The 25118-nt window shown below is 59.1% G+C and overlaps 1 protein-coding gene and 1 long non-coding RNA gene across 3 annotated transcripts; one reads left to right on the top strand and one right to left on the bottom strand.

Annotated features, from left to right (window-relative positions):
- Positions 1–1965: 1965 nt before the first annotated feature.
- Bpifb4 (BPI fold containing family B member 4) lies at positions 1966–23336 on the bottom strand. 2 transcript variants are annotated; one of them, XM_078051621.1, is made up of 17 exons: positions 23194–23336; positions 21725–21847; positions 20995–21057; positions 20022–20514; positions 19117–19221; positions 18359–18502; positions 16534–16597; positions 16072–16132; positions 15770–15861; positions 14165–14368; positions 12571–12624; positions 9855–10025; positions 8555–8622; positions 7188–7230; positions 5289–5352; positions 3561–3637; positions 1966–2286 (listed from the first exon to the last, which is right to left on the bottom strand). In XM_078051621.1, the coding sequence occupies exons 2-17, from the start codon at positions 21828–21830 to the stop codon at positions 2263–2265; spliced, it is 1833 nt and encodes a 610-aa protein (XP_077907747.1). In that variant the 5' UTR covers positions 21831–21847; positions 23194–23336; the 3' UTR covers positions 1966–2262. The 2 variants fall into 2 exon arrangements, with proteins under 2 accessions (XP_077907747.1, XP_077907748.1); XM_078051622.1 differs by lacking the exon at positions 23194–23336 and adding an exon at positions 22871–22957.
- LOC144378106 (uncharacterized) lies at positions 4098–7857 on the top strand. Its single transcript, XR_013439642.1, has 2 exons — positions 4098–5078; positions 7490–7857. It is a non-coding gene; the product is annotated as an uncharacterized LOC144378106 (long non-coding RNA).
- Positions 23337–25118: the final 1782 nt, after the last annotated feature.

Genomic DNA, 25118 nt, shown 5'->3' with positions numbered 1-25118 from the left:
ATAAAAAGAAAAGAAAAGGAACGCTAGAGGCCTCACAAGTGACATAACCAAGTGACAGAGCTAGGATTCGGAACCCCTCCTCCTGACTCCCAGATCTTGCTCCTGAATGACCTCATGAGGCCACCAACTGACACCTGTGAATGCAAAGCCGTCCTGTCAGCGGGGACCCTCCCGGCCAGGGGTGGAGGGGAATAAGGAACCTAAAGTCTCACACACGAAGGTGACTTGAAGATAAGGCTCCTCCCTGATGGAGAAGCAGGTCTGAAGAGCTATGGCAGCGATCTTTGTTTATATACGTCTCATCGTCGGGCGGAAGACTCGGCAAGCTTTGCTCTTTGTACTCCGACGGTTACGTTTCTTGGGCTCTTCCACAGTTGCAACGTGCAGATTTTAGGAGCCTGTGTAGCGCATGGTGTAAAGTACCTGTTCGTGGGCAGCACTGAAGAACAGGCTGGGAGACACTGTGGTCGTCCAGCGGGAGAGTTCCTCTGTCCCAGGAGCCGGGTGCCTGAGATTAAGGTCCAGGTGGTAAGACTCTTTCTCAGAGGCTCCTCATGCAGGGAACCCCACAGCAGCTAGGCCTCCTGAGCCCTCGCCCTGGAACATTCCCAGACCTGGACAGCGCTCTGCCATTCTCTGTCCCCGCTCTCCACAGCTTTGGTGCCAAGGATTGAACCCAGGGATGCCCAACCACTGAGCCACCTCCCCAGCCCCCCTTATTTTCTATTTTGGGACAGGGTTTTGCTAAATTGTACAGGGGTTAGGGCCTCACTAAGTTGCTGAGGCTGGCCTCGAACCTGTGATCCTCCTGCCTCAGCTTCCAGAGTCGCTGAGAATACAGGCCTGCGTCACACGCCCGGCCCAGGCTGTTGTTAATAGACGGCCTCTTCCCTCCCGACTGGCACGTGGGGTTTCAGGAGCCTTGGGGGGTGTTGCTGTGAGGGGACAGTGATGTGGCAGGATCTAGTTTCCCTTGAATGTCCGGCCGTGGGCCTCATGTCTAGAAGCCAAGGACGTGCTCTGAGAGGATGACGTGGGAGCCTCCGGGATCACTCTCTGGCTGTGACTGTGGTTTCAGTGGCTTGGGGCGAAGCAGGAGGAACCTTGTATCTTTGCAAAACCTGAATGGCCACAGGAGCCAGGCCCCCTGAGCCACTGCCCCAGCCCCCTCCGACCAGGAAACACGGGGGAGTGCGGAAGACGTCACTGTGGCCACCCGCGTGTCCAGTCCCTCTCTCTGCCTGGGCAGGTCAGGCAGGGTCTCCTGACTGACCTTGGCCAGTGAACCGTGGGAGAGCTGACCCGTCCCGTGGCGTTAGTGGGACTCTCCAGGCCCCGCCCTCTCCTCTGGGAACTGTGTGACTTTGGGGGCCCCTGGAACTTGTGACCCGAGGCCGCAGAAGGCCATTAGGACATGGGCCTGGAGTTAACAGGCCCACACCTCAGCTGGGTGACCTGGAACCAGTCACCGCCTTTCTCTGTGCCTCAGTTTCCCCACTTTTGAAGCCAAGGCCAGCCTTGTGAGAACCCTGGGGTGCTCTCCTGAGGTTCAGGGAGATCAGGCGGCGGAGTCTCAGTTCAGGGCTCGCCAGGCACTCGGTGCCCAGCAGAGGAGCGCCCCTGGGAGGCTGGGGCGAGGGGAGTCAGTCGCGGTGGGAATCAGGAGGGGAGGGGACCCCGGTCATCGTGGCTGTGAGATGTCAGGTGACCTTGAACTTGTGGTTTCTGCGTCCTGGCCCTCCCTGTGGGCTGAGGCGCCGGAAGGGAAACTGAGGCAGGAAGGACCCGCCCAGGGGAGTGCAGAACAAAGGTGTGGAGAGCTGGAGTAAAGGCCTGCTGCTCAGCCCCGTCCCCGGATGTGACTGGGCAACCCTCCAGCCACACGCAGCTCGGCTGCCAGGCCCCGGGGACACAGCCAAGGAGGGAAGGAATCAGACCCGAAGGCAGCCACAGGGGCTGGCCCCATGCGGAAAGGGAAAGTTTTATTGAAAGCCAAGATAACTCCTGGAGTCAGATCCGCCTGAGGCCCAGTCCTCAGGGCCACCTCCTCCCCTGCAGAGCCCAGGGACTGCATGGTACAGTTTGCCAAAGGGGCAGTGGCTGGATCCTTTCTGTCAGGTGGAGGCAGGTGGAGGAGAGGATTGGAGGCTGGGAGGGGCCTGCTGTGGAGGCCTCAGGGCTTCAGGGCCCTGGACCGTGTCCAGGCCAGTCCTCTCCAGGGCTGGTTCTGGCTTCTTCCAACAACGTCTCTGCCTCTGTCACTCAAGCGCTGAGCACCAGAAGGTCCTTGGAGGGCAGAAGAGAGAACCAGGTGAGCAGGTGGGGGCGGGGCTCTGGCCTCAGCCTCGGCCTCACACCTGCCTGCTGCCGTGGACGGGGCGAGTGTGACTCAGGGGAGCGGTGACTCCGAATGGACTCGGTGAAGGGGTCCCATGGGCCTGGGGCCTCCTGTTCAGAGGACCTTGGGCAAGACACAGCCCTCCTTGACCCCCATCCCCCTCCCCTAAATAAGCCCCGCAGGCCTGAGCCCTCTGCAGTCACCAAGATCCACTCCACAGGACTACAGAGAAGTTCCCCAACAAAATAAGTGACAAAAGTAAAAATCAAACCTCAAAGAAGAAAAATGAGTATCCACGAGTTCACATTGACTGAGTGAACAACTGACAAAGTAAATGAATAAACGGGGAGGAAGGTCGGCCCTTCCTTAAGGAAGAACTCAAAAATCACAGTTAGGCCAACAGGACAGTGACGAACGCCCACAAGAGCCACAGCCAGGGCCCACATGGGTGGCCAGGGATGGGAGTCGTGTGCGGGTGCGAGCGGGACATGATGAACCCGCTGTGACAGATGATCACGGTGCACCACGGAAAAAGCACTTTTTGAATCAGAACTAAAAAAATAAAAAGAGAAGGGCCGGGGCTGTGGCTCAGCAGTGGAGCCTCGCCTGGCACCTGCGAGTCCCCAGGTTCGATCCCTGGCACCACATAAAATAAATAGATAAAATAAAGGTACTGTGTCCCACTACAACTACAAATTTGATTTTAAATAATAAAAATTTAAATGAAGGTGGGGGAGAACCAGCTACTGATGGGGGACAAAGTGGAAAATAATAGCTTTTCAGTTGGAGGGACCTGGCAGGAGCCACCTCCAGCGAGTGATGGAAACAAAGGTGTCCCACACGGTGTCCCTGACAGGGGGCTAGTGACAGCTCCAAGTTCCACTCCTGGGATGTCCTTGCCAAAAACACATGGCCTCAGTCCAGCCAGGAGAGGACGGCACTCAGTCCAAGTGGAAGCCCATCCCACCCACAGGCCAGAGCTACCAGAAATGTCAAGGTCACAGGGCGAGGAAGAGTCAGCAGTGTGACGAAAGGAATTGTCAACCTGGGACTTGCCTTGAGGACTCTCAGTGGCCCTTTTCTTTGTTCCTCGTCTCCTATGTTGGAGGGAGAGGCCTCAGGGCCCCCCTTCTCTCCTTTTCCCCAATTACTGCTCGGACCTTTAGCTGTGGCCAGAGGTGAGGACAGAGGGCAGCGGGGGACAGAGCGCTGTGCCCCTTACCTCCAAGACGTCGATGTCTGCGTTGCTGAAGTCGATGTTGAGGATTTTGGGGAGAGGGACCCCGGAACCCAGCACGGCTGAAAAACAACCCCAGCGGCTCCAGGTCAGGCGAGGCCAGCGCGGCCAGGAGGCCCCCAAGCCTGGCCACCTCCTCGCGCCTGCCGACCCTCCGGGCCACAGCACACGGTCGCCCTGCCTCCCTGTGGGTGGAGGGCCGTCCCCGAGGCTGTCCTGCTGGCCCATCCTCGCAAGGTCCCTGACCCAGGTGACTGGGCCACCGTGGGACCAAGAGCCTCCAGCAGAGACACGGCAAACTGTCACTGTCACCCTGCTGCGCCGAGGGATCCCTGCAGGCAGGACGGTGTCCCCAGCACCACAGAGCCCTGGACACAGCACAGAGGAGGGGACATGTTTGCTAAGTCAAGGAAGGGGCTGCCCGTGGGGACCAGCAAATGACAGGGACGGGATTGGTCCCGGGTCTCAAGTTGTCAGGACCAAGTGGACCTGTGACCCTTGTTCCAGAAGGAAGGTCGGGAAAGGAGGGAAGCAGGGAGGGGGGTGGGCAGGGACAAGGCGCCTGGACCCCGCTGGACTTTTCGGGGGCTCTGTGCTCTCGCGGTCCCGCCCTTTCTGGGGTATTGGGTGGGGCTGGTGTCTTCTGGACCCACTCCAAGAACCTAAGAAAAGTGACAGATGGCATTTCAGGGAGATGAAAGGACGTGCCCCAGTGCACGGCCCTCAGGGACCAAGCAGGCCTAGAGCCTCTGTGTCCTGTCCCCTGTCCCCTCACCCGGCCCCTGACACCCTGCTGTCGTGCATGGGCTTTGTGACTGCTCTTTCTCTGTCACGGGGACTCAGCCTTCTCTGGGGCTGGGACACAGGATAAGGCTCCGTTAGACATCAGGGTCCCTCTAAATGAGCCCCGGCTGGGATGGGGGTGACACCAACTGGGACGTGCCAGCCCACTTTGTCCCCAACAGTGGATGAAGCAGGTTGGGGCTGAGGTTCCCGATCATCTTGGGGTCACCCAGCTATCCCAGCCTCCAGGTGACCCCGCGGTTCCGCGAGAGGCCTCCCAATCCCATTCTAGAGACGCTTGGTCTGTTCTACTGTTCAACACGGGGAGGGAATCTTCTCAGTGATAATGTGGCTTCCCAGGGGACAGATTGAGTTAGGAGGCTGGGGACACTGGTCGGGACAACCTCAGCTCTATCTGCACCGACTGAAATTTTTAGAATCAGAATGTATTATCCGTGCAGTCCCTGCATGATTCAGAAGAAATCTGTGTTTTAAAAGGAGCCAGGCGACATCTTAACCCTAGAGAAACGGAGGAAAACAGTTTAGAGGGAAATACCCGGGTTCAGGTAACCGCCCCGGGAGGTGAGACTTTGAAAACATATGGTTCCAGGATTTCTCAAGTTTGCACACATTCAGTTTTCAAGGTGATTAGAAAAACAAGACGCTCAGCCAAACGAGAAAGCAGCGAGACGGATTCGGAGGCCACACCACAGATGCCCCGTAAGTACACACAACTATTATTTGTGAATTAAAATACATTTTTAAAGTTAATTTTTTAAAACCTGAAAAATACTTGCATTTGGAAGCTTAAACCAACGTTTCAAGTGCAGCCTCAGAACTCCTCTGAGGTGGGATGTCTGCGAGTCCCCCGTGTCCTGCACACCAGCTGTCCCCAGGTCCCCAGGTCCCTGGCCCCCAGCCCGCACTCACCGTTCATTGCGGGCATGAAGGCCAGGTCGAAGATCTTCCCAACCAGCACTTCCATGAGGCCCACCTGCGGGGACAGAGGACTGAGCCTGGGCAGGGCCTTCCCGGCTCTGAAGGCCCCTGGGGACCTGCGGCTGGGGCCCAAGATGGAGACCCAGAGCTGCTCGGGAGCCTCTGGGAGTCCTGGCCACAGAGCCCCAGGGCCCGGACCGGCTCAGCAGATGGCCCCAGGGCCACCTGGGTCACTGCTCCCTGTGCTGGTGGGAGGTGAGGCTGGCGGTCCCTGAGCCACAGGCGGGGCCCAGGGAGGTGGAGCGGCTCCCCTGGAGGCTGGAACCTGGGTGGAGGGAGGCCGGCCCTGAGGCACCCTTCCAAGGCCCTGCACCCTGCGGCAGCACCCCCGCTCCATCCCAGCTCAGCCCCCTTCACCTCTGACCCTCAGCTCCCGAGGTCAGCCCGCAAGGACACAGCCAGGGTCAGGGGAGGCGCCCAGAGGCCGGCCTCCTGCGCCCTCTGAGCCATCCTGTCACCCGCGCATTCTGCACCTGTGGGTGCCACCAACCGCGGATCCCAAATATTTGAAAGCAAATTCCCTCCATCCTGGATGGGCACAGGCTCTCTTGCCATCACTCCCACAGTGCGGTCTAACAACTGTCACCTGTCACTTAACAACGGGGAGGCTCCTGGGAATGTGGTCCCCATGTGAGCGTCACAGTGTGTTTCATAAACCAAGATGGCTTCAATGTCACTAGGCCGTTTTGCCCTATGAGACCAGCACAGTCTCTGATCTGTCGTTGAGGGGAATGTCCCACGTGGCCTGTGAATGCGTTTACGTGGCACTGACATCCTGGGCGCCACACAGCCATCCTGAGAGGATGGAGATGCTGCAGGTGGAGCAGGCCCCAGGCAGACGCCACGCCCTTGTCCACATGGGGACCTCGGTGTCTCGGGAGACCCTGGGCCGATGCCCCCATGGATGGCAAGGGACAGCTGTGTCACCTCCCTTAACGTCTCTAAACCTTGGCTTCCACGTCTGAAGACAAGAGGGACTGACCCTCCCTTACGCTGGTTGTGAAAGTCCTTCACGTCAGAGATCTGCAGGGTGCTCAGCGCCCGCCACTCAGCCCACTGCGACTTCCAGCCCTCCGTCCCCTCCGGCCAGTCACTGAACCTCCCTGACGTCAGCTTCCTTATGGGAAAGTTGCCCAGATCCTGAGAAGGCTGTGAGGACCCAGTGAGAAACTGCCAGCCAGGGAGAGCCGGACAGTCCTCCATCTAAAATGAGCTGGGGACACGGATTTCACGGGCTGCACAGGTCTGAGTTCAAGAAACTCAAAAACAAGGAACAAGAGACGAATCTGCCCAGTCACCCCAGGAAGCAAGCAAGGGCTTAGCTGTCAGCTTTTCTTGAGAGAGAGAGAGAGAGAGAGAGAGAGAGATTGACTCCGAGGCCTTGGTGAGGTGCAGGGACCCAAGAACAGAGATGAAACAGGACCCGGCCCTGGAACCTGAATGTCTCAGAGTCCCGGGTCCTTGGAAAGAGGATTCCAGAACCTGGGAGTAAAAATGAGGATGAACACAAACCCAGCCCTGTTGATCTAAGAGGAGGAGACTGAGGCTCAGAGTGGCCGGTAATGCTCAAGTCACACAGGGGTCAGTGGCCTCCTGACTCCCCTAGGACATGGCTGTCCCCACCGATGTGCACTAAGGGTCCCCCATTAAAACAGAGCAGCAGGTGGCCGACCCCGTGCCCTCCCCCTGTGTCCCCGCTTCCCCATCTCTGCGTCCACGAGGAGGCCGGCCACCTGCTGGAGTCCCAGCCTCTCTGGCCCCGGGGAGAGGCCGTCCCCAGAGGAGCTTTCCCCAGCCCGGGATGCTCCCTGGGCCCGATGTGGCACTTACGTCAAAGTTGCCCACATTCGAGGTCCGGAGGTTGAGGTTGGTCCTGCGGGTGATAATGTCAGCCCGTTAGAAGCAGCCATTATGAGAGCCCGAGGTGCTGGGTTCCACAACTGTCTGAGGCCCTCCACCCATGACCTCTGGGAGCCCCTGGTCCTGGGGGAGTTGAGGGGAATCATGGGCCGGAGCGGTAACCATGGGCCAGACGCTGTGCTCAGAGTGGGCAAGGTGCCTGTTGTGGCTTTGCCACATGTCGGCTGTGTGACCTCAGCCAAGGCCCTCCGCCTCTCTGTGCCTCTCTGCAGAGCGCAAGACTGCTCGGACCAAATGACAGCCATGGGTAACAAGAAGAGGATTCGGTGCTTTGAGCGCGTTTTCTTCCTCCGGACGCCGACGCCAGCCCTCCTCGGCCCCTCCTGCCACAACGCCCGGGTGCTTTTCCTCTCTGCAGAGTCCGCCCGTGCTCTGCCCACTGGAACCCCGGCCTTCCCACGGCTGGGGCCCTGGCTGCATGTGGCCACCTTGGAACTCAGATGGCTGACTGATACCGTCTCAGAGTCCCCCCTGGTTGGACTCAGAGCTTTTATCAAAGGAAAAACTTGCGATGACCTAACGAGAGCTGAAAATTTGACCCATGATCTCATTAAATCTCAAAATGAGCACCTAGTACTTACTTCCGTAGGCTGACGTCAACGACTAACCGAAGACACTCCTAGGACTTGGCTCAATGCCCGGCACGTGGAAGGCACCCAGTAAATAACAGCTATCATCTTTAGGAATTTTATTAAGTAGGACTGGGGTCTCCATTTTCCCATGAGAAGACGGAGCCTCAGAGGGGAAGTCACTTGGCCAATGTCATGCGGCCAGACAGTGGTCACATCAGGATTTGGACCCATATTCTGGAGTCCAAAGCCAGCACTTTTAACCAATCAATGCAGCAGGTCACATTCACCTGGGTTGGCTCCCAGCCCCTCTCTGTACTTGCTGTCTGGCCCTAAATAGGTAAATCTACCTCTCTGAGCCCTAGTTTTCTCATCTTTAGAAAGGAGCATCCTAGCCCTGACTTCCCAGGTGCACTGGGAGCCCGTGGCAGAGCCTGGTTCGTCAGCATCCAGGGTGTCTTGATTGCGGACACCGCGGCTGATGGCGGCTGGTTCTTCCTGTTTGAGTCACACTACCTGGCGGCCCCTGATGGAGCTCTTGGCAGACATGGGCCATTTTTGCCTCTGCGGCCTCTTGCACTGACCCACCCTGAAGGTCACTCCTGACATAGGAGACCTCTGGTGCCCCTGGTGGCCGTCTGGGCCAGCACCAGCTACAACAGCCCCAAGATGGCTTCCTGAGGGGGAACGGGGAAGCAAACCCCTTACTTGTCCAGCTTGGCATCGATCATGAGCTTATCCCCTTCCACAGAAAATGAGGCCAAGAGGTCGGTGTCCTGGAGGGAGGAGGAAGAGGTGACCGTCACTGCCAGCTTGTCGGGCTATTGTGCGGGCGCTGGCTAGGAGCCCACTGACCCTGAGCGTCACCAGGGCTTGCTCCAGGGCCCTGGCCTGGCTCCCTTTAAGCACAAGGCTCCCACACAGTAGGTCCACCTCCCAGAGAAAGCAGGAGTCAGGAATGATAAAGGACCAACATTAACAGTGTTTGCGAGTTAGCTGAGTGAATACTTCCCACAAAGACAAATGACACAGAATCCCCATGACTGGCACTGGGGACGCTAACCAAGTCTCTCTGAGATGCCTCCGAGGGAGAGGCTTGAAGCCCAGGAAACTTGCTTTAGGAAAGCCATGGCAGATGGGATTGGGCACCATTGCTGCCAATCATTACTGCCCCGCCCCCTAGAATAGGGCATAAAAGGACCAGACTCATCTCCCTTTTCAAGCAGAAACTTTGCTGTAGGAAAATCCCTCTTTGCTCCCCTGACCCTCCTTCTAATAAATAAGATCAGATAAAAGTTACATTTTTGAAAATAAAAATAAACCCCAATAAATTCATGCAATGGAATTAGCAACAATAATAGGGATTGCATGATGAAGAGCTAGGGGCGCTGGTTGCCTGTGACAGGGACCTAGTCTGTCAAGAGAAATCATCCTGAGGAAACAGTGTTTGAACTGAGGACTGAAGGCTGTGTAGGGTTTGACTAGATGAAGAAGAGGGAGCGAGAGCCATCCAGGTAGTGGGGAGGGCATGTGCAAAGGCCCTGAGGCAGGAAGGAGGTTGGCATTAAAAGGAAAGCAAGAAGGTTGGAGATGGAGCCGGTGAGAGGACTTTGTGAGGCTGGAGCAGAATGCGGCCAGACCAGGCTGTGGGCCAGGAAGTCGGGCTGCATCTCTGGGGCAATGGAGTCTGGTGTCAGGGTTGAGCTGGCTCAGACATTTGGGCTGTTGACGGGAATGTCACACAGCGGGGTTCAGATTGGGTGAGAATTGGCTCTTCTAATCTGTCATCTGATGATGTCCAAAAGGACCCCACACCTGGCCTGTCGTGCTCCAGCAGGAAACCCCCTTCCCAGACTAGAAGCGCTCACTTGATCTCAAGCCCTGGGGGCGGGGACAGGAAGGCAGCAGGTGGGCAGGGTCCTGTGGCAGGGCCTGTGGGGAGTGGTAGGGCCCGGGAGCTGGGGGGGGGGGACGTGGCTCTGGCTTGAGGCCCAGCCCAGGCACTCACCACGTCGATGAGGCAGATGGTGGTCTCCACGTCATTGGGCTGGGACACCACGACCTCAGAGGTGGCGAACACCTGCACCAGCGCCTTGTCCTTCTGCAGCGTCACCGTGGGAGGGTTGGGCACCTGGATCCTGATGGTGAGCGGCCGGGACTCTGGGTACTGCTGGAACACCTGTGGGCGGGGCCGGCAGGTGGGCGGGGCCGGCAGGTGGGCGGGGCCGGCAGGTGGGCGGGGCCCTGGGCCTCCGGGTGGGGGGGGCGTGGGGAGGGGGCTGCCAGCGCCTTTCTAACCCGCATCTTCAGGCCCAGAGCCCCTCGGGCCCTAGAACCCGCAGGCAAAGGGCCGCTGTGGGGTCAGAGCAGGGGCTCCCCTCTCCACCTCTCCCTGGGCCACCGTGGGAATGAAGGTGACAATCCCAGACACAGGGACTGCTCAAAACCACCCGGCACTGAGCAGAGGAGGCCTCCTTGGGGCGCTGGGCGGGGCCGAGTGACCGTCTCCATTTCATTCAGTCATCACCGCCCTGCAGGGTCTCATCTCCAGGCCACAGATTTAAAAACTGAGGTTCAGAGGGACATGTCAGGCCCATCCAAGGCCAGTAGGGGAGGTGACCCCGCCACAGGATGTGTAACTCAGAGCCCGGATGTCCACCACCCCTCCTGGAATGACAGGCCATCCCCCAAGGGTGTCCTGCGAAGTCCCAGAGCAAGGCACAGCCGCCCCAACCTGGATTCCCTGGGTCTCACAGTGGGACAGACCTGGGCCTACTGACTGAAAGTAAGTCCCCCAAAGCTAATTTACCAAAGGGACAATTCACCAAGTGAATTGTCATATTCACTAAGTAACTTGTTCACAAAAAATAATAATAATTTTAAGGCCACTCTTCTTAAATATATTAACTGGGCACAGTTAAGTGTGCAAACCCAGGAAGCTACTTTTTAAGAGTCGAGCCAGGCGCAGTGGTGCCTGACGGTAATCCCACGGGCTCAGGAGGCTGAGGCAGGAGGATCTCAAGTTCAAAGCCAGCCTCAGCAACAGTGAGGCACCAAGCAACTCAGTGAGACCCTGTCTCTAAATAAAGTGCAAAATAGGGCTGAGGAGGTGGCTCAGTGGTCAAGTGCCCCTGAGTTCAATCCCCAGTACCCCAAAAATAAATAAATAAAAGAGTAGAGAGAAGCTGTTTCCATGGAAACTTTGCCATATGCAATGCTACAGGGCAGGTCGGGTCCTAAAAAGATTCTATTGATTTCTCGAATATGTGCCAGATGAATTCTTCTGTTCAAGCTCCTGGTCAGTGGGTAAATTTAGTTAATTCCTCCATTTGGCCCCCCTGAACACATCCCTGGGCAGACGGACTTTCAAGGAGTCAATACCTTACTATTGGCTTTTCGCGGGGTGGGGGGTTGTCAGGGCACTTTTCTGGAGGGCTCTGGGGTCCCAACCACCCAGACTGGAATGTGCAGAGTCCCCCAAGAATTAGCAGTGCCCCTTCACAGAGATCCCTGGGGGTGCCTGTCTCAGCGCTGACCACGCCTCCCCATGACTCCACCCCAGGTGGGCCTCCAGGACACAGGAGGCGTCGCGCCCTGCCTGACCCCGCTGCAGCGGGCCTGTGGCTATCTGGAGGCCTAACACCTGCTCTGGGCTGCCTCATTGGGTGAGTCCCTGGGCCTCTCTTTCCCCATCTGTAAAATGAGGTGCTTGTCCATTTTGGCTGCGTGGGAGGGGGATAAATAGGACCGAATTCTCAAAAGCTGTAAAATGCAGTGCGCGTGGGAAGTGGCCCAATAAATAAAAGGTCCCGCGATGGAGGACAGCCTGGCCACTTGAGCTGCTGCTGCTTCTGACATTGGACGGTGCCTCTGACGTTCCACTCTCAACCACACGAGGGCGATAGCGACCATCTGGTGAGTCCCATCTCTTCCCTACCCAGGACCCAGGCTTTGCTCCTGCCTCCTCTGACTCCGCCGGGAACTAGAGGGGGCGGGCAGAGTTGGGGAAAGCCACAAAGGGCTGTAACTCTGAACAGGGATCTTTGTTGCCAGGAGCAAGGGGGCCAGCACCAGAGACCGGCTCAACAACGGGACAAGAGTGCATTTGCTCTTTAAAAATAAATAAATAATAACAACTTGTAATTATTAAGAGCAAAGATAGTAACTACATCGCCAAATGCCTGCTCTGTATCTGGGTTCCAGATTCCTGTCGAGGGCCACCCTTCAGGGTGAAAACTGCTATCCCCATTTTCCAGATGAGAAAAGTGGGAGAGGTGAGGCCATTTGCCTACAGCAATGGGCTGGAGTGTGCTGAGCTGGGTCACCTCCAAGGACCTGGCTCTTCCCCTCCAGGCTCTCACAGTTCTCGTGTGCCTGGCCCTGTGTCGGCACCTTGACCGCCTTATCCCTTCTCCTCCCCTAGATACCTGAACCCGTGGAAGAGGTGTCAGTGGGCATTTTTTGACAGATGAGGGAATAGAGCTCAGAGAGGTTACAACTTTTGTCCAAGGTCACACAGTGAAGAAGTGGAGGGCCAGGACCAGAACTTCACCAGCTGGTCTGCAGACAGAGCTCAGGCTCCTTCCCCTCCTGCCTCCGCGCCCCTCAGTTCAGGAAGACAGGCGAGCAGCTGGCCCAGTGCTGGGCATCCTCCCCAGAGCCTGGTACCTGGGATGGCTGGTGGGGGACAGTGGAGGACAGTGGCGCCTGCCTGGCTTACATACCTTGGGAATCAGGGCTCCCAGTGTGGACGTGGTGAGCGGAGGAAGCTCTTCAAACTGTAGGACAAGGAAAAGGGTCATGTGAGTCCCGAGGTGACAGGGACAGACGGGCATTGCCAACATGGTGACCAGAACCATCTCCTTTCCCTGAAGGACCCCTTGGGAAGCCCCGCCTGTCCAGAAGTGGCCACTGTGTAGACCAGGCTCACCATAGCCCCCACCTGAAGAACCGAGGCGAGGCCCGAACCTTTCTTCTGCAGACGTGTGACTCTTTGCTAAGGCACGGGGAGCGCTGTCGGGCCCCTTTGCAATGTCTGGGTCCCTGGCCCATGACTTCTGCCATATCCCTGATACTGCCATTGGTTTCAGATCTTCCCTAAACCAACTCACTTTTGTGGGGAGGTACTGGGGTGGAACTCAGGGACACTCAACTACTGAGCCCCATCCCCAGCCCTATTTTGTATTTTATTAGAGACAGAGTCTCACTGAGTTGCTTAGCGCCTTTCCATTGCTGAGACTGGCTTTGAACTTGCAACCCTCCTGCCTCGGCCTCCAGAGCCGCTGGGATTACAGGTGTGCACCATGGTGCCCGGCTTAACTCACTTCCTAAGACCTCAGATACTAAAAAGAGTGGAAAGCCAGCACCTCTTGACAGAAAGAGGCCGCAACCATGAAGCCAGTGTCTGTTTTCTCCTAGTTAACTGCAGGGGCAGAGTGTATAGGTCACTAAGTGGAATCAAACAGCGCCAGCGTTTGTATGGGCTTCTTGTTGCTTGTTTTGTTTGTGGACACCTGTTCTTGGAACAGGGAGGTGGTTTGGGGAGCAAATCCCATGGGGCCTCAAGAAGCCCCAACTGTTCAACAGATAGGTCGGTGGATGGATGGATGGACAGATATCTGACAGATTGTGGATGGAGGGATGGATGGGTGGGTGGATGACAGACAGATGGACAGATAACTGACAGGTGATGGATGGATGATGGATGGTTGGATGGATAGGTGGGTGGGCAGCTGGGTGAATGATGAGTGGGTGAGTGGCTGGATGGGCAGGACAATGGACAGACAATGGACAGGATGCACATATGGTAAATGGGTGGTCAGGTGAAGGTCATGTGAGCATACATTGTCCCACCTTGAAACTTTTCTTAAGGTCTGACATTTTTCAAGAGAAAGTTTGGACAGGAAATGATCAAGGAGCGCGCTCTGGGTGGTGTTTCGTCCCCACCTACTTTAGTTCCCGAAGTGCCAACATTGGCCAAGGGAGTCTTCACGTTTATGTGGAGAGACATACGTGTGACTCTACGGTGCCTCTTTTAGACAGGACAGAATATTAAACAGACTCCGCAGGCTCATGGTGCCACAGCGCTGCTCAGGGTCTGGTCTGTGAGCGCAGCGCAGGGAACGCGAGGGAGCTGACTGCGAGGTGGGAGGAGCCGAGCGGGGTGGGTGGAGCCGAGTGAGGTGGGTGGAGCCGAGTGAGGTGGGTGGGGCCGAGTGGGGTGGGTGGAGCCGAGCAGGTGGGTGGAGCCGAGAGGTGGGCCGTCTGGTTCTCCCTCCAGGGCACAGTCCCAGCCCGCCCCTAGGGGGCGCCACTCACCATGCCGTCGGTGATGTCGATGTCCAGCGCCCCCTGCTTCTGCAGCAGGGTGAGCACGGAGCCCAGGAAGTTGGCCGAGATGGCCAGCTGCGAGTTGGTGTTGTCGCCCATGGGCGGCAACTCGGGCATCCTCTGCTTGGGAGACACAGCTGGCCGCCCCAGTGGGTAGTCGATGAGCTCTCCGCCGGCCTCGCCCACCAGAGTCTGGGCAGCAGGGAGGAGGGCAGGGAGGAGGGAGAAGAGGGAGGCTGAGGGCGGACACCTGGCCCTGAACCCGCACAGGCAGCCCCTTGGACAAGAGCCCTGGGTCTCAGCACTTGGTGTGGCGAGCGGCCTCTCACCTCCAGCCACTCTGCCCTCACCTTCCTACTGCAGCCACCGGGGATTCGCCACCCGCAATGGGCCTTCCCGCGGACCTCCCTGCACTCTCCTTGTGTGCCTCAGTCATCTTAGTTCAAGACCACCTCCTCCAGGAAGCCCTCCCGGACCTCCCTGAATGCATCACGTGCCCCACATTAGGCTCCATTACAACATTAGATTAATAATTGTGTATTTATTGAGTGACCATTTCTCTTTTTCTCTCTCAATCCCCCCTCCACACACACACTTTTCTTTTTCTAGTACTGGGGTTTGAACCCAGTGCCTCTGAACCAGGAACTACACCCCTAACCTTTATTTTTAAATTTTATTTTGAGATGGGATGGGGATCTCACTAAGTTGCTGAAGCTGGCCTCAAACTCTTGATCCTCCTGCCTCAGCCTCCTACATCACAATAGATCACAAGTTCTCTCAGGGCAGGGACTTTGTCTTCCTCACTGCTGTACCGGGTCCTGGGTACACGGCGGGTAACTGCCAAATGTCTGTGGAATGGGTGTGTTTAGAGCACCTCAGGTTCGAGGTGTGCCTGGGGCCTCAGGAGGGGGTGCACCTGCTGCTCTGAACTGCTGGGGGGAGTGAGGAGGCCTCCAGGTCTGTGGTCTCAGAGGACCCACCTAAGTCTGTGTGCCTGTGCACAAGTAGGGCCAGGTCGGGGCCACTGCGTGAGACCCAGTGTCACATGTCTTCCAACCCTCTCAGAGATGTCCTGTGGTAGCTTGAAGTTGGCTCTGGGGGGAGTGTTTGTGCCTTGGAAATCAGCGAATGCTGCCAATCGGACTTTTTTTTAATCACGGGGAGCCCTTGTCAAATGCCTACAGCCTTCACTGTCAGGGTCAAGCCCTGGCTCCTGGGTGCAGCTCCACCAGCAGGGAGGTGGCCTGACTTGGGCCCCTGGTCCACGTTATTAGCTGTGTGGCCCTGAACCACTGGCTTAACCTCTCTGTGCCTGTGTGTTCTCAGTCAGCGTGCCCCCGTCCCTGTGGCTGCTGTGAGGACAGACTGGATGAATCTGCACACAGCATGGAAAACATGGCTGCTGCACAGCAGGCTTTGGAGAGGGGCCGGCTGAGACTGCATTCCTAACAGGGCTCCTAGAAGGTCCCCATCTAATTGGAAAAGGGTCCCATTCAGACGTTGCTCCCCAAGCACCCAGTGGGAGCCCCAGGGGCCCCTCCTTTCACCCCGCCCCCGGGCAGGAGGCCACCCCCGGGCCAGGCCAGCACTCACGTTGAGGTCCAGCTCCAGGAACTCCCCGGTGACCAGGGGCAGGCTGGAGAAGGTGTACTGGACGCTCCCCAGGATCCCCAGCGGGACCAGAGCTGCAGGCAGAGGCGGGGTCACGGGCGGCCTGGGGCGCAGCCAAGGCTCCAGGTCCAGGCGCACAGGGCCAGCAAACCCCCACCAGGATGTGGGGACAGAGGGAAGGCCAGGTCACAGGGCCTCCTCCCAGGTGTGGCATGTCCCCGGGTAGGGCCCTGAGCTGCCGTTAGCAGGCCTCGGCCAAATGCAGCCGGGAGGAAGGAACTCACAGTCCACGAGCCCCAGCTGGTCGTTGACGAGACCCAGGACCACGTCCACGATGGGACAGAGCTGCAGGGAGACGTCACAGAGCGCTGGTGACATCAGGGAGCTGGGGAGGGAGCCGCCCCCCAGTGCCCATGGCTAAGGCTTGTTCTGCGCCCCGCGCTGTCCTCCCCCTGCCCCGGGGGGGGGGGAGGCTCGGTCAGAATGGCCACCTTGGAGACCCAGGGAGGTGACCAGCCTCGTCACACAGCCGGAAGGAGCTGGAGCCGCAGGGAGCCCAGGGCTGGGTGGTGCCGACCCTCGCCCTCCTGTCCCTCTCCTCATCTGTCCCCAGGAGCCGCGTGTCCTTCCCAGGCCCCCAAGAACGCGTCCCGGCTCCTGGTTCCCTCCATCTCTCCGGGTCACCTCTGTGTCCCTGGACTGTGGCCCTGGTCTGCAGGTGCCCGTGCCCTCCACCCCGTTCTTACCAAGTCAGGGAGGACGTTGGCCAGGACCCGGTTCACTAAGTTGTCCACGAGGTTGGGAAGAAGCCTGGGGACACGGGGCAGGGTCAAGGCCAGGCGCAGACAGAGGGGCTCTCAGGACTGTCTGCCCTGGGGCGCCTCTGGGCAGTGAGACCCCTGAGCTGGACAATTGTGCCAGCAACAGAGAGTGCGGCCACCCGGAGCAGGCTCCCGGCCAGCAGGGGCCGCGCGTTTGTCCGTCCACCCATCAAGACAGGCTGCCCGCTCTCCGGTGGCCTGGCCAGGCTGCCCGCTCCTGATTCCTAGTCCTTCCCTGGTTCCCGCGCCCTCTGTGGGGCTGCTGGCTGCAGAGGTCAAAGGAGCTCGCTGCTTTATCACAGCAGGATCTAGAACATTCCAGGGGCTCAGTAAGTGTGTGTGGAAGGGACAGAAGAAGAAATACTAACCAATAAACTATGCTCCTGGGGTTCACACCAAAGGGTGCCCAAGGGCAGAGCTGCTGTCCAGCGCCGAGCTGAGGTGACTAAGAATTACCTGAGGCAAAGCCCTAATTAGAGAGTTCCCCGAAAGCTCACCCTGGGACCCCTTCAGGTGGATCCACCTTCAGGAGACTAAGCCTGGTTCCGGTCCTCCTTGATGATGGCCCTTGAGAACAGTCATGCGAGTACACACAAGGGGGCTTGTGCGCCTGTGTGCGTGTCGGGGGACAGTTTGCCATGAATCTATGTAAAAGGGCCCAGACCCTTTTCTCCTCTGGGAAGTTACCTAACAGATAATCAGGTCACTGTGAAATGACATCTGCAAAAGGTAATTCATTGTCACAGCAGCAGGTTGGAGAAACTGAAATGCCCAGCCGTAGGGGACTGAGCAAATAGATGGTGGTTCCCCCATGGAATATTACACAGCTCTGCAAAATGAAGCAGCAGGGACACGTGCTGTGTCTGGATGCAGAATATCCTCCTGAGGGAGGGGTGGTTACAGCGGGCACCCATCAGCATTAAAACCAGGGGCAGATAAGAAAGAATGAACATGTTTGCTTCATTTAAAAAAAAAAAAGAAAAAGAAATTGGGAGGAAAATTAAGAAGTGAATAACCGCAGTGAGCAGGGTGGGAGGACAGAGGAGGTGGGACGGGAGGGACAGAGGAGGTGAGACGGGAGGGACAGAGGAGGTGAGACGGGAGGGACAGAGGAGGTGAGACGGGAGGGACCCTCGTCACTCCTCACCTTTCTGTCATTCTACAGTTTTGAACTGTGTATTACAGAATATGTATGATGGTAAAATGTGAATTTAAAAGTCCCCGGGGTTCCTATGTTCTGGGCCCCAGCACCCGATTCCCTCTGCCACACTCCTCCCTGAAGCAGAAACAGAGGCTCAGAGAGGCCCCCATGAGCAGGGGGCGCGTGGCCAGGGTTGGTAAGACGGGGAGAAGGGGGACAGAGACCCCCGAGACAGGCTGGAGCAGGCGCTCCCACGGTGTGCACGGGGGTAAAGGGGAGGGAGCTGGCTTCCAGCCGTCCTGAGTTCGCCCCCGTCCAGGACCTCCACCTGGGGACTTGTGCTGGCCAATACAGGCACCTGAAGACCTCTGGGCAGAGTGGGGTCTTGGACAGTTTGTGGAGAAAGTAAAATCGGAAAAAAACAAAAAACGCAAAACCCTCACTCCCCGACCCAGATACACTGAGCAGAGAGTGGATGGTCCAGTGTGACTTGTCACTGCTCTGTGACATCACTGTCCCCTCCAGGGACATGCGCAGGTGAGTGGTGCCATTTGTTTGCCAGAGGCGGCTGTATCATCCCCCGGTCACGAGGCGCCTGCTGGTACTCACCCCCGCAGCAGCTTGACTTTGATGCCCCCCAGCAGGGTGTCACAGCGCTCGATGACCAGCCGCGGATAGCCTGTGCGGTCCATGGTCAGCCGGACCTTGGCCGTGATGTTCACCTCCACGGCGATGTCCAGGAATCCAATGAGACTGGAGCCAACCAAGGACACCGGAGTCACACCCCGGCCACCAGGGGGCGCACCTCTCACAGCCTGCAGAGCCTCTCCCGCCCCCTTCAGCCCTGGCCCTTCCTGTCATCTGCCATGTCCCTGGCTCACCCTGTCCCTTGCTCAAATCAGGAGGTGTCCCTGAACCGCCCCCCCCCCAGCTCAGCCTAAGAAAGCTCCAGAGGCTGGGAAGGGGGTTGCATCTGGTTTCCAAGGTAACAATCCCCCAGCTGCAGGCACGACCTCATCTCGGGGATAATGAATACAGAAGTCTGCTTCTCAAGCCCCCGCTGAGCACCTACTTTGTGGCAGGCACCTGGGAGGTGGGCTACTATTCCAGTGCGGGTGCTGACACTAAGGCTCAGTGACATCAAGAGACCCCTCCAAGGTCACACAGCTTGTAGGATGGAGCCCAGGCCAGCCCCACCTCCAACCTCCTCAACCATGGCGCTGGGCCATCCTCACTGCTGGCAAGACCGCGGGGTGACTCAGTCCCAAAATGGGGCTCCCGGAGTCATGGATACAGGGACCAGGTGGAGCGAGGGCAGCCCCTGGCCCACCCGCCCAGCAGGGAGCCCCAGGGCCCAGGGCGCACACCTCTTCCCGTTGATGGCCACGCGGGTGTACAGGCTCAGGTAGACGCCCACCCCGGGCAGCAGCCTCACGGACACCCGCGGGAGGGTCAGCTCCACAATGCGCAGCCTGCAGGGGGGAGGGCTGGTGAGAGGCTGCCCCCCCACCCCTTCTTTGCTCCCCATCCATCCCCCCGACTGGAAGGAGACCTGGGGTTCAGGGGCAGAATGCGCAGCTTGCAGAGATGTCAAGGCGGTGGGGGGGGGGACGCCTGGCCCCAGCCCCGGGCCAGCCCACTGTGGGTGTCTCCAGGAACTTCCCGCGAGCATTTTCCACACCAAGGTGCCATCCCTTCTGCGTGTCCCCACCCCCTGCCTGGTTCCCTCCTGTCCATTCTCCAGCCTTGGGCCAAGGTCCTCCTCCTCCAGGAAGCCTCCCCTGACCTCCAGAGGAGGCCGCTCATAACTGGATCACAGTCTCCTAAGCTGCTGCCCCACACGCCGCAGGCTCCTGGAGACGCGATGTCATTCATGGCTAACCACTGGGTCTGGTCCCAGTGTCAACTCGGTGTCCCTCAGCTGCCAGGAGCCCTGCGTGTTGTTGGACTGAGTGGCTCTGGGCTGGGTGGAATCATGAGGGATGTGAGGTGAAGACGGGAGACGGCCGACACGGGCTGCCGGTCGGGAACCCTTGGGCCCATCCTCCTGCCTTCATTTCCCTGACCTTCCCACAGATGAGGAAACCGAGCCTCGGGGACAGGAAAGGAGACTCAGCAGACCCCGGTGGAGCGGCGTCCAGGCTCTGGGCTCTTCTACACCAAGCCCCCAAACCGTGTGACTTGGGACCCTTAAGACGTCCAGCCCTCAGGCCCTGTCCTGGAGACCAGGCACCCCCGCCCCAGCCCTTGGGTGCAGGCCCCCTGTCCTCACCCCGTGATGCCTTGCACGGTGCTGAGAATCCCGCCCTCGCCGAGCACACCCAGGACGCCGCCTCCTCCAAGAAGTCCTCCGTCCCCGAGGAGACCGCCTCCGCCTAGCAGGCCTCCTTGGCCCGACAGGATGCCTTCGTTGGCCAGCATGCCGCCCGAGCCCAGCAGGCCCCCAGGGCCCAGGGCCCCGGTGGCCACCCCAGCTGGGATCTCCCCAGGCCGCAGCTCTCGCCGGTGGCGGTGATGCCGGTGGTCCCCGAGGGCTGCACCTTCCGCGGAACGGTATCTGCCGCGATCGTCGCCGCTGCGGAGGTCGCGGATGCTGCCGTCGGGCTCCAGGATCTCTCCGTAGCGGTACTTGCCCCCCAGCTGGGCAGTGTTGTCGTTGGTGTCAATGTGCCCGTATTTGTAATTGCCACCAAGCTGTCTGCCATTGGTGTATTTGGGGGGAGGCTCTCGGACATGGAAGTCATTGTAAGGGACACCACCGACACCTCGGGGGAATTCAGCGCTTCTGTAGTCATCGTAACGGTGACGGCCACCACCCAAGAGGCCACCACCACCGCCCAGCAGGCCCCCGCCACTGCCCCCCAGCAGCCCCCCACCACTGCCACCACCACCCAGCAGCCCCCCACCACTGCCCCCCAGCAGCCCCCCACCATGGCTCCCGCCACCGCCCAGCAGGCCCCCACCACTGCCCCCCAGCAGCCCCCCACCATGGCTCCCGCCACTGCCCAGCAAGCCCCCACCACTGCCCCCCAGCAGCCCCCCACTACTGCCACCACCACCCAGCAGCCCCCCACCACTGTTTCCACTGCCACCCAATAGACCTCCACCCAACAGGTCACCGCTGTCTCCTCCGCCCCCACCACCAAGCAGGCCCCCCAGAAGGCCCCCTCCCCCGCCACCTCCACCTCCGCTTCCACCAAGCAGCCCCCCCAGCAAAGGCCCGCCACCGTCACCACCGGCTTTACCCATGGGCACCTCCCTCAGGGCCGAGCGGAGAGCGTCACTCTGCTCCAGGGTGCCCGAGATGGCTGCGGAGAGGCCGGGCGTCAGCCAGGGGTGCCCGCCCCCGCCATGGCCCTGCTCCCTGGCTCTGCAGCCCGGGGGCTCCCATGGCCCCTAGGTTTGGACACCCTTCAGCCAAACCCTGATGGCATCCCTTTGTCACCCTCCCTCCCAAGTGTTCCACGGCTTTAAAAAGTCCATCTCCTCCTGCGCCATCCATTCCCGGGAAACCGTCAGGGCCAAGCACCTCAGAGGAAATCATCTCATTTTTATTGTCACGACCGCCCGGGATTGGGACAGGCAATGTGTCCTCATATGCCAGATGACAAAGTAAAGACCTGAGCCCTGGAGGCAGGGATTACAGGTCCCACCCTTGGGGCCCACCAAAAGGTCACATTCACAGAGGGGCACCCAGACGTCAAGTCACAGGTCCTCCTCTCAGTCTTTGGAGATACGGACACCTGTGCCCACTTTTCAGACGAGGACACTGAGGCTCGGGGAACTCAAGTCAGGGATTCAAGGTCACATAATCAGAATTGGAATCCCAGGAAGGCCGACTCCAGAACCCAGGTCCCTGACCACCTCTCTACTGTCCGGCCACTTGATGTGGAATCTGCCAGTCAGGGAGGGTCCTTGGGTACCTGAGCCCACCCTGCCCAACCGAGGCTACCCGGCCCCCTGGGCTGGACTCACCATTGCTCAGCACGTCTTTGGTGACCCTGAGGACTGTGTTTGTCTCTTGGCGGCTGCCACCCACAGCGGTCACAAACAGGGCAGCCACACACCATGCTGTCCACATGCCGGTACAGCTTCCTCCTGGGGAGAGGGTGCACCCTGTGACGGTGGCCCAGCCGTGCCATCCCCCTGGCCAGCAGGCAGAGTTAGACCCCCCTCGGCCAAGACTGGGATCCAACCCGAGACCCAGGGCCAGGGGAACTGACCGGGGAAGCTAGCATAGCAGACACGGCCAGAATCCCCCACGCCACCTTCCAACTTTTCCAACTGAAATGAGTCTGGTGACACAAAACAGCGCCATGAACTGAACCATCCCAGATCAGGGACGACTGATTGTCTCCCAAGATGGCGTCCACAGACTGAGTTGCTGGCAGAGGGACAACGGGGATGCCAACAAAAACAGAAAACTGTAGCAGACAGGCTCTGGGACATGTGTCCAGGGTTTCCCCATCTGTCCACCCACCCACCTCTCCACTCACCCATCTCCTTCAACCCACCCAGCCACCCGTCTATCTGCCCCTCCACCCATCGTCCACCCGTCCTTCCATCCATCTTGCCTTGGGGCCATCCACTCACCCACACATCCCTTTGGCCACCTTCTGAACCTCCTGCAAACACCCCTAAACCTCCTTGGAGAACTCAGTTCTATTCCACGTGGTTAAAACCCTTGGGCGCCTGCTTGCTGGTGGCCGGGACGCTGTGTCTAGGACACAGCGACCTTCAGTCCAGCGCAGCTGATGCTTTTGTTTGGGGCCTCTCCTACCAGACCTGGGCAGGGAAGGCTCTGAGCCTGGAGGGGTCACACGCGTGTTTTGGGGTGATCTGGCTGACATCCGGTGACCTCCGTGTTGCTGCCCTCTGCCCGCCTCTCCCACTCCCTCTTCCCAGGCCACATTTGCCAGCCTCGGAGAGCAGAGTGGGACCAAACTGAAATGGTCGGTTTCAGTCCCTCCGCGTGTCTACTCTCTCCTCTTTTCCTTGTTTCCATTCTTTTGAATTCCAGGGAGTCTCCACGCTTCCCCTTCCATCTGCTCCCAGGAAAGTGTGGGAGACGCTTAATTATACTACAATGTGAAGGGCTGACACGTTCAGGTGGTTCCTCACCTCCCCAACCCTAGTGCCCAGAGAGCACTGTAGTCCAGACACAGTTAAAGAGATGGGCACCAGGGCAGGAATTTCCAGCATCAACCAGCAGCTGAGGAGTGTCAGGGAGGTAACAGATGTCCCGGGAAGTCAACGTCCCTGGGGAAGACCAGCAGGGCCCTGCTCACGCAGACACCTGGCCCGACTCGGGCCTTTTGTAGGTACTTTTGAGGTTTCAGGCAAGTTGCCCAAGCTCCGAGTCTGGGACATTCTCCTGGTCACCTCCCTGGCCTTGGCCTCCCTTGCTGGCCTGAACCCAGGAAAGGGAAGGGAGCCCTCCTTACCCCTGGAGGCCCCAGCAGCTCAGTTCTGAGGGTCCGGGTCACCAGGCCTCTGCTTTGGAATCTGGCCACGATGAGCCCTTATATAGCAGCCTCCTGGGCCCGGAGGGGGGCACCCCGTGTAATTGTGGGATCAGAATTACAAGGCCGGAACTCTGCAAATTGAGCATTGAGCCCCAAAACCACAAGGGCTTGTGGTTTGTGGCTAATTCCAAGACGTGTCGGCCCCAGATGGTGTCACATGAGCCGGGCTTTATCATGATGGCTCCTGGTCTGGGCCGTTTCTGGGAATCCTGGGTAGGCCCCAGATGGGAGGCTGTGGATTCTAACCCCAAGACAGACTCTGCCCGTTCCAGGTGGCATGGAGGGCAGGCACTCAGTGCCAGGGGACCCAGCCTCTGCTCCTCAGGCTGCTGGGGACCAAGGCAGATGGACACGGCCCAGCTGCTCACAGTTGGGGTGTGTTCCAGGATCTAGACTTTTCCCCAAATATGTCATCATGACACCGTCACGCCAACAGCCAATGGAAGAACTGTCTGGGGGCGACCCGCGTGCCCATCAGCCCACACCAGCTGGCCACAGCTGCCGTTTGCCCTGTCGCGTGCCTGGTCTTACCGTCCACCCGGCCCCCAGCCCCTCTGTTATTTTTTATGCATTTCAAGGTCAGATGCGGACACCGGCCTTCGCCCCATGGTCGACCACATCCACACGCACACGACGTCTTCCCTTCTGGGTCAAGTTCCCAGACTGTGAAATGTAGAGACCCTAAGCGGCCATTTGCAGAGTTTTGACAATCTATGTCTCTGTGTCACCCACGCTCCTGCCACCACAGAGAGCATCTCCCCAGAAAGCTCCCTGCTTCCTGGTCCCGTCAATCCCGGCTGCCCCGGGGGCATCCACTGCCCCTCCAGGATCTGCAGGGATGGGCCCAGGCCCTCCCTTGGCATCCAGGGCTGTCCCCGCCGCCGCCCGCTCACTCCCCCGGTCCCCTTCGCGGCACCCCCGGGCCCCCTGCAGTCCTGCCCTCTGGGACGTCCTCCTTCAAATTCCACTGGTCAAGCTGTCACCCGCTACACAAAGCTTCCCACAGCGGCTCCCTTTCCTCTGGGCCACGGGGTCCCCTGGGCCCCCGACTGAGGTGGCCTTTCTCCAGGCAGACCAGGTGTGGCCTCCCACACAAGTGTCCCCCCTCCCTTGCTCTGGGGGTTCCCCAAGGCCCCCTGGGTCCCAGCCCTGACTCAGGCCCAGCCCCTGTCCCTGGGTTTTCAGTGCTCCCTCTTCTCGGCCCCCTGCCACCTGCCACCGGGATGACGTCACCACCAGCCTCCTCTGTCCCTGGGGACAGCCTCGCTCAGGCACGCAGCTGCCCCATTGGCAGGGGGCACATCGAGGGCTGCTGTGCCTGCTGCCGTCCCTTCTCCGCTTCAGGTGACAAGATGGCGTCTGGGACCGTCCTGTCCTGCAAAGCTCTGAGAGCAGGCCCTGGCCTGCGGTGGGGCTCGGTGGGTGGTGTGTTCTCGACACCCGGGGAGGCTCCGTGGCACGAGGAGGAAGCCCGGGCAGGGCTGCCTTACTGTCCCCTCGGGCACAGGCACCTCCAAAGTCACGCACGCCACCTGCACCTCCCTTTCTAGCAGGGTTTCCAGGATTAGGTAGGAAACTTCTAGAATGTTCCTGAAGCCGCGGTGAACTGTAGCCCCTCTCAGCTCCGCCGTGGAAGCAGCCGCTTCTGCAGAGGGGTCAGTTCGGCCCGACCTGCCCTGAGCATCACCCGCATGGCTGACTGTCCTCTGCACCTGTGCCCACCCGTGAAACAGGAGAGGGGCGGGCACCTCGCGGACACCGTGCTCTCTGAGTCCGCTGACCCGGGGCTCCTCGTTTAATGTCCCTGTGGCTCCCCATAGCAGGGCACTTGGTGTGACCGCACT

This window comes from Ictidomys tridecemlineatus, chromosome 5, assembly GCF_052094955.1.
Source record: "Ictidomys tridecemlineatus isolate mIctTri1 chromosome 5, mIctTri1.hap1, whole genome shotgun sequence".
Lineage (NCBI taxonomy): Eukaryota > Metazoa > Chordata > Mammalia > Rodentia > Sciuridae > Ictidomys > Ictidomys tridecemlineatus.
Note: the sequence above shows the minus strand (reverse complement) of the source record. Positions and strands in the feature narration are given on the sequence as shown.

Coding starts and splice junctions, on each gene's coding strand:
- Bpifb4 (XM_078051621.1), bottom strand. CDS start 21,830: ATGTGGACAGCATGGTGTGTGGCTGCCCTGTTTGTGACCGCTGTGGGT. Junction 12,625..14,164: donor TCGACATCACCGACGGCATG/GTGAGTGGCGCC, acceptor CTTGTCCTACAG/TTTGAAGAGCTTCCTCCGCT. Junction 3,638..5,288: donor CTTCATGCCCGCAATGAACG/GTGAGTGCGGGC, acceptor GTTGTTTTTCAG/CCGTGCTGGGTTCCGGGGTC.